At 43.6% G+C, this 12,708-nt stretch overlaps 1 protein-coding gene across 1 annotated transcript in view; it reads right to left on the reverse strand.

The window, feature by feature from the left end:
* LEXM (lymphocyte expansion molecule) overlaps positions 1-12,708 on the reverse strand; it is a 41,337-nt gene that overhangs the window by 17,075 nt on the left and 11,554 nt on the right. Inside the window, exons 3-5 of the mRNA XM_048498216.1 lie at positions 11,937-12,104; positions 9,989-10,111; positions 1,177-1,305 (exon numbers count right to left, since the gene is read on the reverse strand). Coding sequence (XP_048354173.1) covers positions 1,177-1,305; positions 9,989-10,111; positions 11,937-12,104 — 420 coding nt within the window. The remainder of the gene's footprint in view (positions 1-1,176; positions 1,306-9,988; positions 10,112-11,936; positions 12,105-12,708) is intronic.

Consider the following 12,708-nt stretch of genomic DNA (forward strand, 5'->3'; position numbering starts at 1 on the left):
AATTCTTGGGAATACACCAGTTCCAATCCAACTATCATTTTGCACAGCAAGTACAATGGCCCTACATGTAGATGTGCAGACCCGTTAATATAAAAAGACAGAGCCATCCAATTCAATAAGGCCCAGATGAGTGTTACCACACAAAAGCCCATTCAGAAGCATTTGCAATTATTTTGGCTACGTGTATAGAGAAATATTTCCTTAGATGCATCTCTCCTGGATCAGGTCCATTTGGGAGCAGGGTTGCAGCATTAATCTCATGGCTCCTGTTATCTGTCTCTAGAGGAAGGGCAGCATGCAGCTACTGTTTGGCAGGTGCGTGTTTCCCATTGTCAATTTGCTTGACCTAGTAGCCAGTACCCCCAGGGCGGTTTGCAACTTCACAGCAGAAGCAGTTACTTATAAAAATATTACAAGCCCAAGTCTTGAGCGGTGGAACATGTTGGAGTGAAAGCAACAGAGCGTAGTTTTTTCTGCTGCTACTCCAAACCTGGAGGTGCTTTTCTCAGTAAAGGTAATCGTTATCTCCACATTTTGTCATCATAAAATAACCTGGGAACATTCTGTGCAAGAGATTAAGCAGAATACTCCTATTACAAAACCCAAAGAATTGGGATTGCACATCAGTCCTATTCTAGCAATATAGGAGGGACTGAAAGAAGTGATTATGAGTGGCCCCCAGAACTTCGCATTTAGGAGATCCAATTTAGGCGAAGCAGAATGGAGAGAAAGGTAGAAATTATTCTGGGTCTAACAATAAGCAGTAACTATATACTGGTTCGAGGGTTTTCCGGGCTGTGTGGCCGTGGTCTGGTGGATTTTGTTCCTAACGTTTCACCTGCATCTGTGGCTGGCATCTTCAGAGGTGTATCACAGAGAAAAGTCTGTTTCTCACTGTTTCTCACTCCCACAAGACCATGGCCACACAGCCTGGAAAACCCTCCAGAACTAGTTGAATCCGGCCGTGAAAGCCTTCGACAGTAACTATATATTTTGTTATTACCATCACCCTAAAAAAAGACTGAGAAGGTACAGAGACAGGACTTTGCCTTCATGAACTATTCATGTGGCAAAGCAGTACTGAACTTTTTTCCCTCCCTGGGGTCGGTAATTACCAAACAGGAAGACCATAGAGATAAGAAGCAGCTGAGTGAAGAATTAAGAGATCAAGCTTGCCATGTTGAGAAAGGTGAAGCATTTTGCAGTTTTGCTGTCCATTATCCCAAGTGCAGTCACAGACCGTTTTTCGTTCTCCTCTAAACGTTTATAAGGATTCCCATATGCTCCTGGGCCAGGGTAACAATCCTAGAAAGATGACCAATATGAGAAAGAAAAATGATTGGATAATCAACACTATCTAATCAAATATGAACCAAGATGTGCCCTGGTCACAGAAACCAGGAAGATCCCTCGTATCCTTCAGATCATTATCAAGTCAGGTGAACCAGTCCTTGGGCGGGGGGGGGGGGGGGTTTGGCCAGTGGAGACAGCACAGGGCTGCACTGGCACATTTGCCCCCTCTGCCAACATTAGAGTGGTGCAGTGTTGTACTGTGGCTAAATTGTGCCTGGGGACATGACCACCTCCCTGCACCTTCCCCTCCCCTCCTGGCTTACCACGTTTCCCCCACCCATGCCCTACCTATGGGAGGAAGCCATCAGAAAGGGTGGGGGTGGGGATGGGGCTTGGACAGGCATTGTGGTGTCCACCTAGGCCACCACCACCACCCCGAGCCCACCACCTAGCCTCTCTACTGGCTGGCTTCTGCCCTCCCCCCCAAGCTCCCCTCTGGTTTCCCCCCCATGCCCCACTTATCGGAGGGAGCCAGCAGGGAGAGCTGAGGTTGGGGATTGGGACTTTGAGGAGCACCACATGGAGAAGCACCTGGACTGCCCCCCGGAGCCCCACCCCTGGCCTTTCTGCAGGCTGGCTTCTGCCCTCCCCCTGCCTGGGCCACTCCCCTGAGCCCTCCCCCCCCCAGCAGCCCTGCAACTCGGCTCCTGGGTGTGCAGGAGTCAGCCTGTGGCCATGGTGAACAACTCAGCCAGCAAGTGGTGCCCCACGTGATGGAACAATGTGCACCCTATGTCCCCATTAGCAGGGTGGTGTGACTCCATTTAGCCCCAGGGAGGTCTTTCAGGCAGCCGAGGTTTTTTGTTGGTTTGTTTTACCTGCCTCCCCAGACTGCCTCCCCAGACTGCCTGGAGTCTGTGGGGTGACAGAGTAGTGGTGCAATCCCTGGCCACAGTGGGCACTTGGATTGGGTTGTAAGTTTTGTTTTTGCTGATGTAGTGATGGGAAACCAGCAATGCCCAACTCTGGTTGTCACAGTGGGCAAAGGCATCCTGCTACAGGAAAAAAAACCTCTCCTGGCAACCCTAGGAAGTCACTGTTTTCACTGATTTCACTGGTCCTTGTCTGCAGGTCTCTTTCTGGTCTTCAGCAAAATAAACCTTTCTGGTTCACACTTTTAGGCAAAGTACTCTGGATACTTTTCTTCCCCCCAAACAAATGTGGTGAGATAATGCTCTTTAGGTCATAGAGCAATATTATTAGCATATCATCTTTACAAATGTAGACACTTAGAAAATATAGCTAGGCATTCTTTGTGATGGTTTGTACTGAAGGAAACACTATGATAACCCAGCAAAGATTGCTGCGATTGAAGGTACTGTGGAGCTCTGAATAACTTTCCAGCAGGTATATCTGTAGCAATAAGTAGTGACTTATCTATTACTCCACTGTGAATGAGGGCTGGATCTACATCTTTTTTTGAAGGGGGGGCACATGTACAAATTGACACCTCCCCATATTTTATACACACACACGTGTGTGTGTGTGTGTGTGTGTGTGTGTGTGTGTGTGTGTGTGTGTGTGGTGTGTGTGTGGATCAACATATATAATCAACAACTCTTTTAAATTATAGAATAAACTGCTATAAAATGCTATAAAACTATGCAAAAGAATGACTAAACTGGAAGCTACTGTTCTATAATAGTCACATAAAAGTCTCTGGAAAAGAGACAATAATGCTAGGGAAAAGTTGAAGAAGACTATAGGAAAGAGAAAGACCCACCAAAGAGATAGATTGATTGAATAAAAGGAGCCAGCCATGGCCCTCAGTCTGCATGACCTGAGCAAGGCTGTTAGCTAGAGAAAGCTGATGTTTTGGAGTGATGAATTGATTAATAAGTCCAGAAGCAACTTGATGGGTAATATAATGCCTCCCAGCCCTCAAGACCCCGTGCCCCACTTACCTTGGTCAGCGGTGGGGAGAAAAAAGTGAAGGCCCTCTCTGGCTTGCCTCAGCCCGCCCTTTGGGCAGCAGACGAGCCAGACGACAGGCCAAGGCCTGCCCGGGTGGCTCCTGGTTGCTCCCCCGTGCCTGTGCACACTGCGCCGTGGCCACCCCACCCCCTCTAGCTCACCTTAGCTCACCTCTTGGGCAGCAGCCAAGTCAGCCGAGAGGCCTGCCTGGATGGCACCTGGCTGGCTGGCAGAAGTGTGGGGTGCAATTTTCCACCACCCTCATGTGACTCAATGGGGGCTGCTGGGGGCGGTTGTCCCCAGATATCCCCATTATAGCTATGCCTATGGATTATGGTTTATTATGATTATGTTTATGATGTTTCTTATTATGTGGAATTTAATAAAGATTATTTATAGGGAAAGGGAAAAAAAGACTTGGTCTGCAGACCCCTCATTCACAGGTGAGGAGCCCATATTGCAACCACAGGAGGCACATATGTCTACAGAGATACACCTTGTGCTTTCCTCCTTCCCTAGGAGAAGAAGCAGAATTGAAGAGGAGAGAGGGGACTAAAGGCACAGAAATCACCAGATAGGGAGGAGAAGGGAGCATTGAGTGGCCCAAGTCACAGAGCACAGAGTGAGAGAAAAAGAGTGAAGGATAAAATGCTGAATAGAGGGAGCATGGAGAGCATGCCTCTGAGCTCCCAATCCAAGTCTAAGGTTGACAAAGGGGAAGGGGAAGACTGAGGAGGAGAAAGGGGATGTGAAGTGCATGAAGAGGAGGCAGAACACGACAACAGGATCATTAAGTTTCATTATTTCTGCTTGTCACGTTAAGGGTTTATTCTGAATGTAATGTCAAGCTGCTTATTATGAATGTCCAGTAATGCTCTACAGTACAACGCAATATGTCTAAAGCAGATACATCTAATATCTTGTTTGTTTGTTTTCTGAAGCATTTTCAAATGATGTAATTGATTCCAGGATGGAATGCAATACATACCCTGATATGATCCTTAAACCTTACTTCTCCTGTGTTACAAGCTCCTTTAATGCTGCATGGACGACTCTTCTGGAGCTCCAGAAAATCTTGATAGTTGTAAGTTCCAGGACCCAGTTTTTGTTTCTAGGTGAGAAAATGAACAGCACATCATAAGAATTATATGACCGGGTGTGTGCCTCTTTAACATCCCTTCATCTGCAAAGTCCGAGTTGTCCATAGTTAGACATGCTTACATCATTTTTTTTGGTGACATTAGTCAGTTCCACTGAAGGGGGGCATTCCCAGGCCAAAAGTCCTTTGGGAGCCAACTAAAGTCAGCTGCACCTCTAGGAACACCCCTGGAACACCTTCCTCCATGCCTGCATGAGTATTTGTGATGGCATGTTAGCACCTGTCAGAGGTTAGGCTGTAACCAGCGATCAAGGTTTCGGCACTGTGGCAGCCAGTCACCTAAGTAAATTCCTTGGCACCAGTGTCCATGCCAGTTTGCATGGCACTGGTGGCATAAGAGCTGGCATAACATGACTGTCAAGTTGCATTATCCTACATATAAAATTCAAATAATTGTTTGAAACATATTTATTTGAAAATAAGGTTCACTGAAATTTCCCCTCATGGTTATGAATAACCTTCAGAATTGGAGAAAAATGGCAGGGTCCCCTTTCTACTTGCCGGACCCATCAATAGGCTGTTCCCTCATATTCAATAATAGCAACATTCTAGGCTAGTGATAGTGAACCTTTTCGAGACCAAGTGCCCAAATTGCAACCCAAAACCCACTTATTTATCGCAAAGTGCCAACACGGCAATTTAACCTGAATACTGAGGTTTTAGTTTAGAAAAAAATGGTTGGGTCCAAGGCATGCGTTACTCAGGAGTAAGCCTAGTGGTAGTCGCTGGCTTTGCTTTGAAGCAACCGTGCAACTCTTCCAACAGGTGAATCACAACCCTAGGAGGGTTTACTCAGAAGCAAGCCCCATTGCCAGCAACCAAGCTTACTCCCAGGTGAAGGATCGCGTTTTAGTTCTTCAAATGAAAATCAGTGGGGTTTAACAGCGCTTAGAGGGTTATCTGCACTGCTTCCCCAAAACTCAGTCCTAGGTTTAATGCTAATAATCGAGCACAAAATAATCTGTTTGCGTGTACCCACAGAGAGGGCTCCAAGTGCCACCTTTGGCACCTGTGTCATAGGTTCACCACCACAGTTCTAGGTTAAGGATCAAAGTAAACAAGGCCCTGGGGGATCTGTGACTGAAATTATTGAACATTATTTAAAGCTGAGTGACAGGTGACTGGGCCCTCATCCAGATCAGTGCCATGTAAGAGTGAAGAAATGAAGAGATGGTTTAACTGTTCAACTTCTGCCTGTTTTCACTATCTAAAACTCCCTCCATACCTCTGCCCCCACAGTTACAGCTCTTCTTTTTAAAGACAAGGATCTCTTTTTATTTAAAGAGCTAACAAGAGTACAGGACACCCAATTTTGATGAGAGAAATCATGCCTGAACAGAATGGTTAAATGTCCTTTTCGCTATCCAGCCCGGCCCCAATTTGAACTGCAGCCTATGTAACTATAATTTAGTTTTAAAGATGCTGAAATACTTGTTATCTTTGCCATGCCTACTTGTGATGCTATGGCTACAGTTATTTGGGGGTGCATAACTTACTTGAAGATGTATTTCTGCATCCATAAATGCGCTTAAGACTACACTGCTCATAATGCAGATGAATCACTGATTGTCTGGAAACCAAACTTCAGATTTAAGAGAGTACTACATGGGCATTTACTACAGCAGAATCTACACAACTGACTGAGAGTGCAGCTGGGAGTGGGTGGAAGCTTTGTTTAGAGTTCCCGGTTCAGTTGACAGTGATCTGCCTAATATTTTCAGTCCTTGATCCAACCAACATGCAGTTAAGAGACAAAATCAAAAGCTCACCAGAAATTTCCCTTTCTTGCATATTTCCTTAAAATTAAAATGTGGCATTTCAGTGAGTCTTGTTGCTTCCTGTGCTTTTGCCCAGGTAGAGAATGAAGATTTCTGCACGGAAAGTGGATGAAACTGGAAGCATCCATGAGTCAGTACTGTAGGAGTGCAAGGTCCTAATCTTCGGTTCTAAAGGAAATGTAAGATTAGAGGGATTTTTTTGCATTGGTACAATTTCTTTGAAAAATGGAGTAAATATTGGAGAACATTTAGATTAGCAATTAGACTGTATGCTGTAGACTAGAGTTAACGGAGTGCTCCCTCAGTATCATTAGCATGTTTTATACACACTTCCTGCTATTCTCCTTAAAATTTCACACAGCTCAGGATACAGTAGCCATTCACTTATTAGGGAGTAATGGCCATGTTCCTGTATCTCTGAAGGCTAAAAGCACATAGAACACACATGAACAGATGGAACAGAACTTTAGCATGCCTTCACATTGTTGTAAGGAGTTCATGCGATGAAAGTGGAGAATTTGCATTGCTGGATGAGTGAAGACAAAATGAAACAATATAGGATTATTTAAAGTTTAATACTTTCATCTGCTTCAACACAACATTGGAAATGGATCTTAACATCCTTATTCAGTAAAAGTCTTCAGTGATACTGTGATTTCATCAACTATTTCCAAATCCCTCTCCTACTTTGCGATACAGGGTATGTATGTTTCCCACATTCCTAAGTGTGTGTGGGAAGCGGATCGAAAATATTAGTATAAAAATTGTATTTAATCAAGAAACATGAAAGTCATAGAACCAGAGATTGCAAAGAATCAAAATGGGAGCTTCTGTGTAAGTGACCAGCAGAAGCCTGCAGTTTTGTAACAGGTCAAAGGAATGTTACCAGCAGCTTGCTGGTGACTATGCAAGCAAGCAAGATAACATCTTTGACATCTTGGCACTGAGGGCCTACGTGACAGCAGACAGATGCATTTTATTACCTTGTTTTTGGGTTAGAACTAGCTAAATGAATGTGATTAGTTAAATTACAAAGTGTTTTTCTATATAGTTAAATGAATACAGAGAAATGATAATGAGTAATTCACATGTATTAGTATTTTACTATAATTCTATTGTTTTAGAATCAGTGTATGTAAAATCTGTTAGAATCATGTTTTAACATTTCATGCTGGTAAAGGGAAGTTTTATGATCTAAAAGTATGTAGAGTCAGAATGCTGCATAGCTTAAGCCTGCATTGCCTAGGGACATAGCTCTCTCTGGGAGAAACTTAGCAAAACGGGTTTTTCTTGAAGACAGCAAGCTAGTTTTATGGCTGTCCTTTGTATATGCATAGAGGCCATGCGCTGACAGCATGTAGCATTTGAGTAACAGAAGGAATGTGAACACGTAGTAGAATAAGAGGTTGCCTTCATGTGACCAGGAGACAGATCTGACCAATGGGGTTTGAACACACATGCTTGTAGCACCGCATTAGAGGAGGTATGGGATTATGATAAGTGGAGCGTAAGGGGATGGATTGTGTGGACGTCCTGTAATTCTCTGTATCTTATATATAAAATTAAAGGCTCTTCCTCTCGCGGGCGTGCCTCTTCGAGAGAGGAAACCACCGGAGAGGGGTAACCTCCTGTAATGTTCTAAATTCCGTGTCTCTGTAATTTAGGAAGCACCAGGGCGCCTTAATCCCACCAAGAGAGGTCACCTTCTGTATCTCTTTATCTAGAATTCTGCTAAGTAAAAAATTGTCTGTTTGTTCTCTACAATAATGTCCAGGGGTCTTGTGCTTTTTTATTTGGGAATTTATTTCTAACATATCTTTCTCAAAACTGCTTCATGGGTGTTTGCTAATTTTAAGTTTTTCTTAAAACTAACTCAGCTGTGTAGGACCAGAAACGCGGCTCTGGCCCCACACCTATTTAACATGACTGGTTCCATGTGGGGATAACTTGCAGGAGGAAGCCCCCATATAAGGCTCCATTTGGGTGGCAGTCATTGTAACGTGGAAGAAACAAAGAGCTAGTTGCCCAGACAGAGACTCCAAGATAATGGAAATCCAAAGAATAATGTCCCTTTGTGAATACAACTGTAGACAGACTTACCAAGTAATCATCAACAACAACTTTATTGTAGAGTCATAGACATTGCAATATTACAGTATCAAAACACATAGATCAGCATAATACACCAGTAAAAAGGTTTAACAGCTAAAATTCAAATATATGGACACTGAGACTCTCTCAATTTCCCCTTCCAGTGTATCTAAATTAGAGTCAAACATATCTTGCACAACTTTTGGTTTGACTATTTACTTCAGTGAGTTTTTAGATCGGATCTTTGAGGCTGCCAAAGCAAAGAGGCCAACCCTATATAGGATATATGTAAGGATCAGATGAGTGTGTGTGTGTGTGTGTGTGTGTGTGTGTGTGTGTGTGTGTGTGTGGTGTGTGTGTGGATCAACATATATAATCAACAACTCTTTTAAATTATAGAATAAACTGCTATAAAATGCTATAAACTATAAAATGACTAAACTGAAGCTACTGTTCTATAGTCACATAAAAGTCTCTCTGGAAAAGACAATAATGCTAGGGAAAGTTGAAGACTATAGGAAAGAGAAAGACCCACCAAGAGATAGATTGATTGAATAAAGGAGCCATGGCCCTCAGTCTGCATGACCTGAGCAAGGCTGTTAGCTAGAGAAGGATGTTTTGGAGATAATTGATTAATAAGTCAGAAGCAACTTGATGGCACATAATGCCCCAGCCCCGCACCCCGTGCCCCACTTACCTTGGTCAGCGGTGGGGAGAAAAAAGTGAAGGCCCTCTCTGGCTTGCCTCAGCCCGCCCTTTGGGCAGCAGACGAGCCAGACGACAGGCCAAGGCCTGCCCGGGTGGCTCCTGGTTGCTCCCCCGTGCCTGTGCACACTGCGCCGTGGCCACCCCACCCCCTCTAGCTCACCTTAGCTCACCTCTTGGGCAGCAGCCAAGTCAGCCGAGGCCTGCCTGGATGGCACCTGGCTGGCTGGCAGAAGTGTGGGGTGCAATTTTCCACCACCCTCATGTGACTCAATGGGGGCTGCTGGGGGCGGTTGTCCCCAGATATCCCCATTATAGCTACGCCTATGGATTATGGTTTATTATGATTATGTTTATGATGTTTCTTATTATGTGGAATTTAATAAAGATTATTTATAGGGAAAGGGAAAAAAAGACTTGGTCTGCAGACCCCTCATTCACAGGTGAGGAGCCCATATTGCAACCACAGGAGGCACATATGTCTACAGAGATACACCTTGTGCTTTCCTCCTTCCCTAGGAGAAGAAGCAGAATTGAAGAGGAGAGAGGGGACTAAAGGCACAGAAATCACCAGATAGGGAGGAGAAGGGAGCATTGAGTGGCCCAAGTCACAGAGCACAGAGTGAGAGAAAAAGAGTGAAGGATAAAATGCTGAATAGAGGGAGCATGGAGAGCATGCCTCTGAGCTCCCAATCCAAGTCTAAGGTTGACAAAGGGGAAGGGGAAGACTGAGGAGGAGAAAGGGGATGTGAAGTGCATGAAGAGGAGGCAGAACACGACAACAGGATCATTAAGTTTCATTATTTCTGCTTGTCACGTTAAGGGTTTATTCTGAATGTAATGTCAAGCTGCTTATTATGAATGTCCAGTAATGCTCTACAGTACAACGCAATATGTCTAAAGCAGATACATCTAATATCTTGTTTGTTTGTTTTCTGAAGCATTTTCAAATGATGTAATTGATTCCAGGATGGAATGCAATACATACCCTGATATGATCCTTAAACCTTACTTCTCCTGTGTTACAAGCTCCTTTAATGCTGCATGGACGACTCTTCTGGAGCTCCAGAAAATCTTGATAGTTGTAAGTTCCAGGACCCAGTTTTTGCTTCTAGGTGAGAAAATGAACAGCACATCATAAGAATTATATGACCGGGTGTGTGCCTCTTTAGCATCAGCTAAATCTGCAAAGTCGAGTTGTCCCTTAGTTAGACATGCCCCATCATTTTTTTTGGTGACATTAGTCAGTTCCACTGAAGGGGGGCATTCCCAGGCCAAAAGTCCTTTGGGAGCCAACTAAAGTCAGCTGCACCTCTAGGAACACCCCTGGAACACCTTCCTCCATGCCTGCATGAGTATTTGTGATGGCAGCTAGCTGCCGTAGTGGCCAGCGTCAAGGTTTCGGCACTGTGGCAGCCAGTCACCTAAGTAAATTCCTTGGCACCAGTGTCCATGCCAGTTTGCATGGCACTGGTGGCATAAGAGCTGGCATAACATGACTGTCAAGTTGCATTATCCTACATATAAAATTCAAATAATTGTTTGAAACATATTTATTTGAAAATAAGGTTCACTGAAATTTCCCCTCATGGTTATGAATAACCTTCAGAATTGGAGAAAAATGGCAGGGTCCCCTTTCTACTTGCCGGACCCATCAATAGGCTGTTCCCTCATATTCAATAATAGCAACATTCTAGGCTGAAGTATTAGTGAACCTTTTTTTCGAGACCAAAGTGCCCAAATTGCGAAGCCCAAAAGAAACCACTTATTTATGTACAAAGTGCCAACCGCGGCCCAATTTAACCTGAATACTGAGGTTTTTTTTAGTTTGAAAAAAAATGGTTGGGTCCAAGGCATGCGTTACTCCAGGAGTAAGCCTAGTGGTAGTGCGCTGGCTTTGCTTTGGGCTAACCGTTACAGCTCTTCCAACAGGTGAATCACAACCCTAGGAGGGTTTACTCAGAAGCAAGCCCCATTGCCAGCAACCAAGCTTACTCCCAGGTGAAGGATCGCATTTTAGTTCTTCAAATGAAAATCAGTGGGGTTTAACAGCGCTTAGAGGGTTATCTGCACTGCTTCCCCAAAACTCAGTCCTAGGTTTAATGCTAATAATCGAGCACAAAATAATCTGTTTGCGTGTACCCACAGAGAGGGCTCCAAGTGCCACCTCTGGCACCTGTGTCATAGGTTCACCACCACAGTTCTAGGCTAAGGATCAAAGTAAACAAGGCCCTGGGGGATCTGTGACTGAAATTATTGAACATTATTTAAAGCTGAGTGACAGGTGACTGGGCCCTCATCCAGATCAGTGCCATGTAAGAGTGAAGAAATGAAGAGATGGTTTAACTGTTCAACTTCTGCCTGTTTTCACTATCTAAAACTCCCTCCATACCTCTGCCCCCACAGTTACAGCTCTTCTTTTTAAAGACAATGATCTCTTTTTATTTAAAGAGCTAACAAGAGTACAGGACACCCAATTTTGATGAGAGAAATCATGCCTGAACAGAATGGTTAAATGTCCTTTTCGCTATCCAGCCCGGCCCCAATTTGAACTGCAGCCTATGTAACTATAATTTAGTTTTAAAGATGCTGAAATACTTGTTATCTTTGCCATGCCTACTTGTGATGCTATGGCTACAGTTATTTGGGGGTGCATAACTTACTTGAAGATGTATTTCTGCATCCATAAATGCGCTTAAGACTACACTGCTCATAATGCAGATGAATCACTGATTGTCTGGAAACCAAACTTCAGATTTAAGAGAGTACTACATGGGCATTTACTACAGCAGAATCTACACAACTGACTGAGAGTGCAGCTGGGAGTGGGTGGAAGCTTTGTTTAGAGTTCCCGGTTCAGTTGACAGTGATCTGCCTAATATTTTCAGTCCTTGATCCAACCAACATGCAGTTAAGAGACAAAATCAAAAGCTCACCAGAAATTTCCCTTTCTTGCATATTTCCTTAAAATTAAAATGTGGCATTTCAGTGAGTCTTGTTGCTTCCTGTGCTTTTGCCCAGGTAGAGAATGAAGATTTCTGCACAGTGATGAAACTGAAGCATCCATGGTCAGTACTGTAAGTGCCAGGTCCTAATCTTCGGTTCTAAAGGAAATGTAAGATTAGAGGGATTTTTTGCATTGGTACAATTTCTTTGAAAAATGGAGTAAATATTGGAGAACATTTAGATTAGCAGTTAGACTGTATGCTGTAGACTAGGGGCCCAATGAGTGCTCCCTCAGTATCATTAGCATGTTTTATACACACTTCCTGCTATTCTCCTTAAAATTTCACACAGCTCAGGATACAGTAGCCATTCACTTATTAGGGAGTAATGGCCATGTTCCTGTATCTCTGAAGGCTAAAAGCACATAGAACACACATGAACAGATGGAACAGAACTTTAGCATGCCTTCACATTGTTGTAAGGAGTTCATGCGATGAAAGTGGAGAATTTGCATTGCTGGATGAGTGAAGACAAAATGAAACAATATAGGATTATTTAAAGTTTAATACTTTCATCTGCTTCAACACAACATTGGAAATGGATCTTAACATCCTTATTCAGTAAAAGTCTTCAGTGATACTGTGATTTCATCAACTATTTCCAAATCCCTCTCCTACTTTGCGATACAGGGTATGTATGTTTCCCACATTCCTATGTGGGAACGGATCAGAATGTGTATAAAAATTGTATTTAATCAAGAAA

Source organism: Sphaerodactylus townsendi, linkage group LG05, assembly GCF_021028975.2.
Source record: "Sphaerodactylus townsendi isolate TG3544 linkage group LG05, MPM_Stown_v2.3, whole genome shotgun sequence".
In the NCBI taxonomy this organism is placed as follows: Eukaryota; Metazoa; Chordata; class Lepidosauria; order Squamata; family Sphaerodactylidae; genus Sphaerodactylus; species Sphaerodactylus townsendi.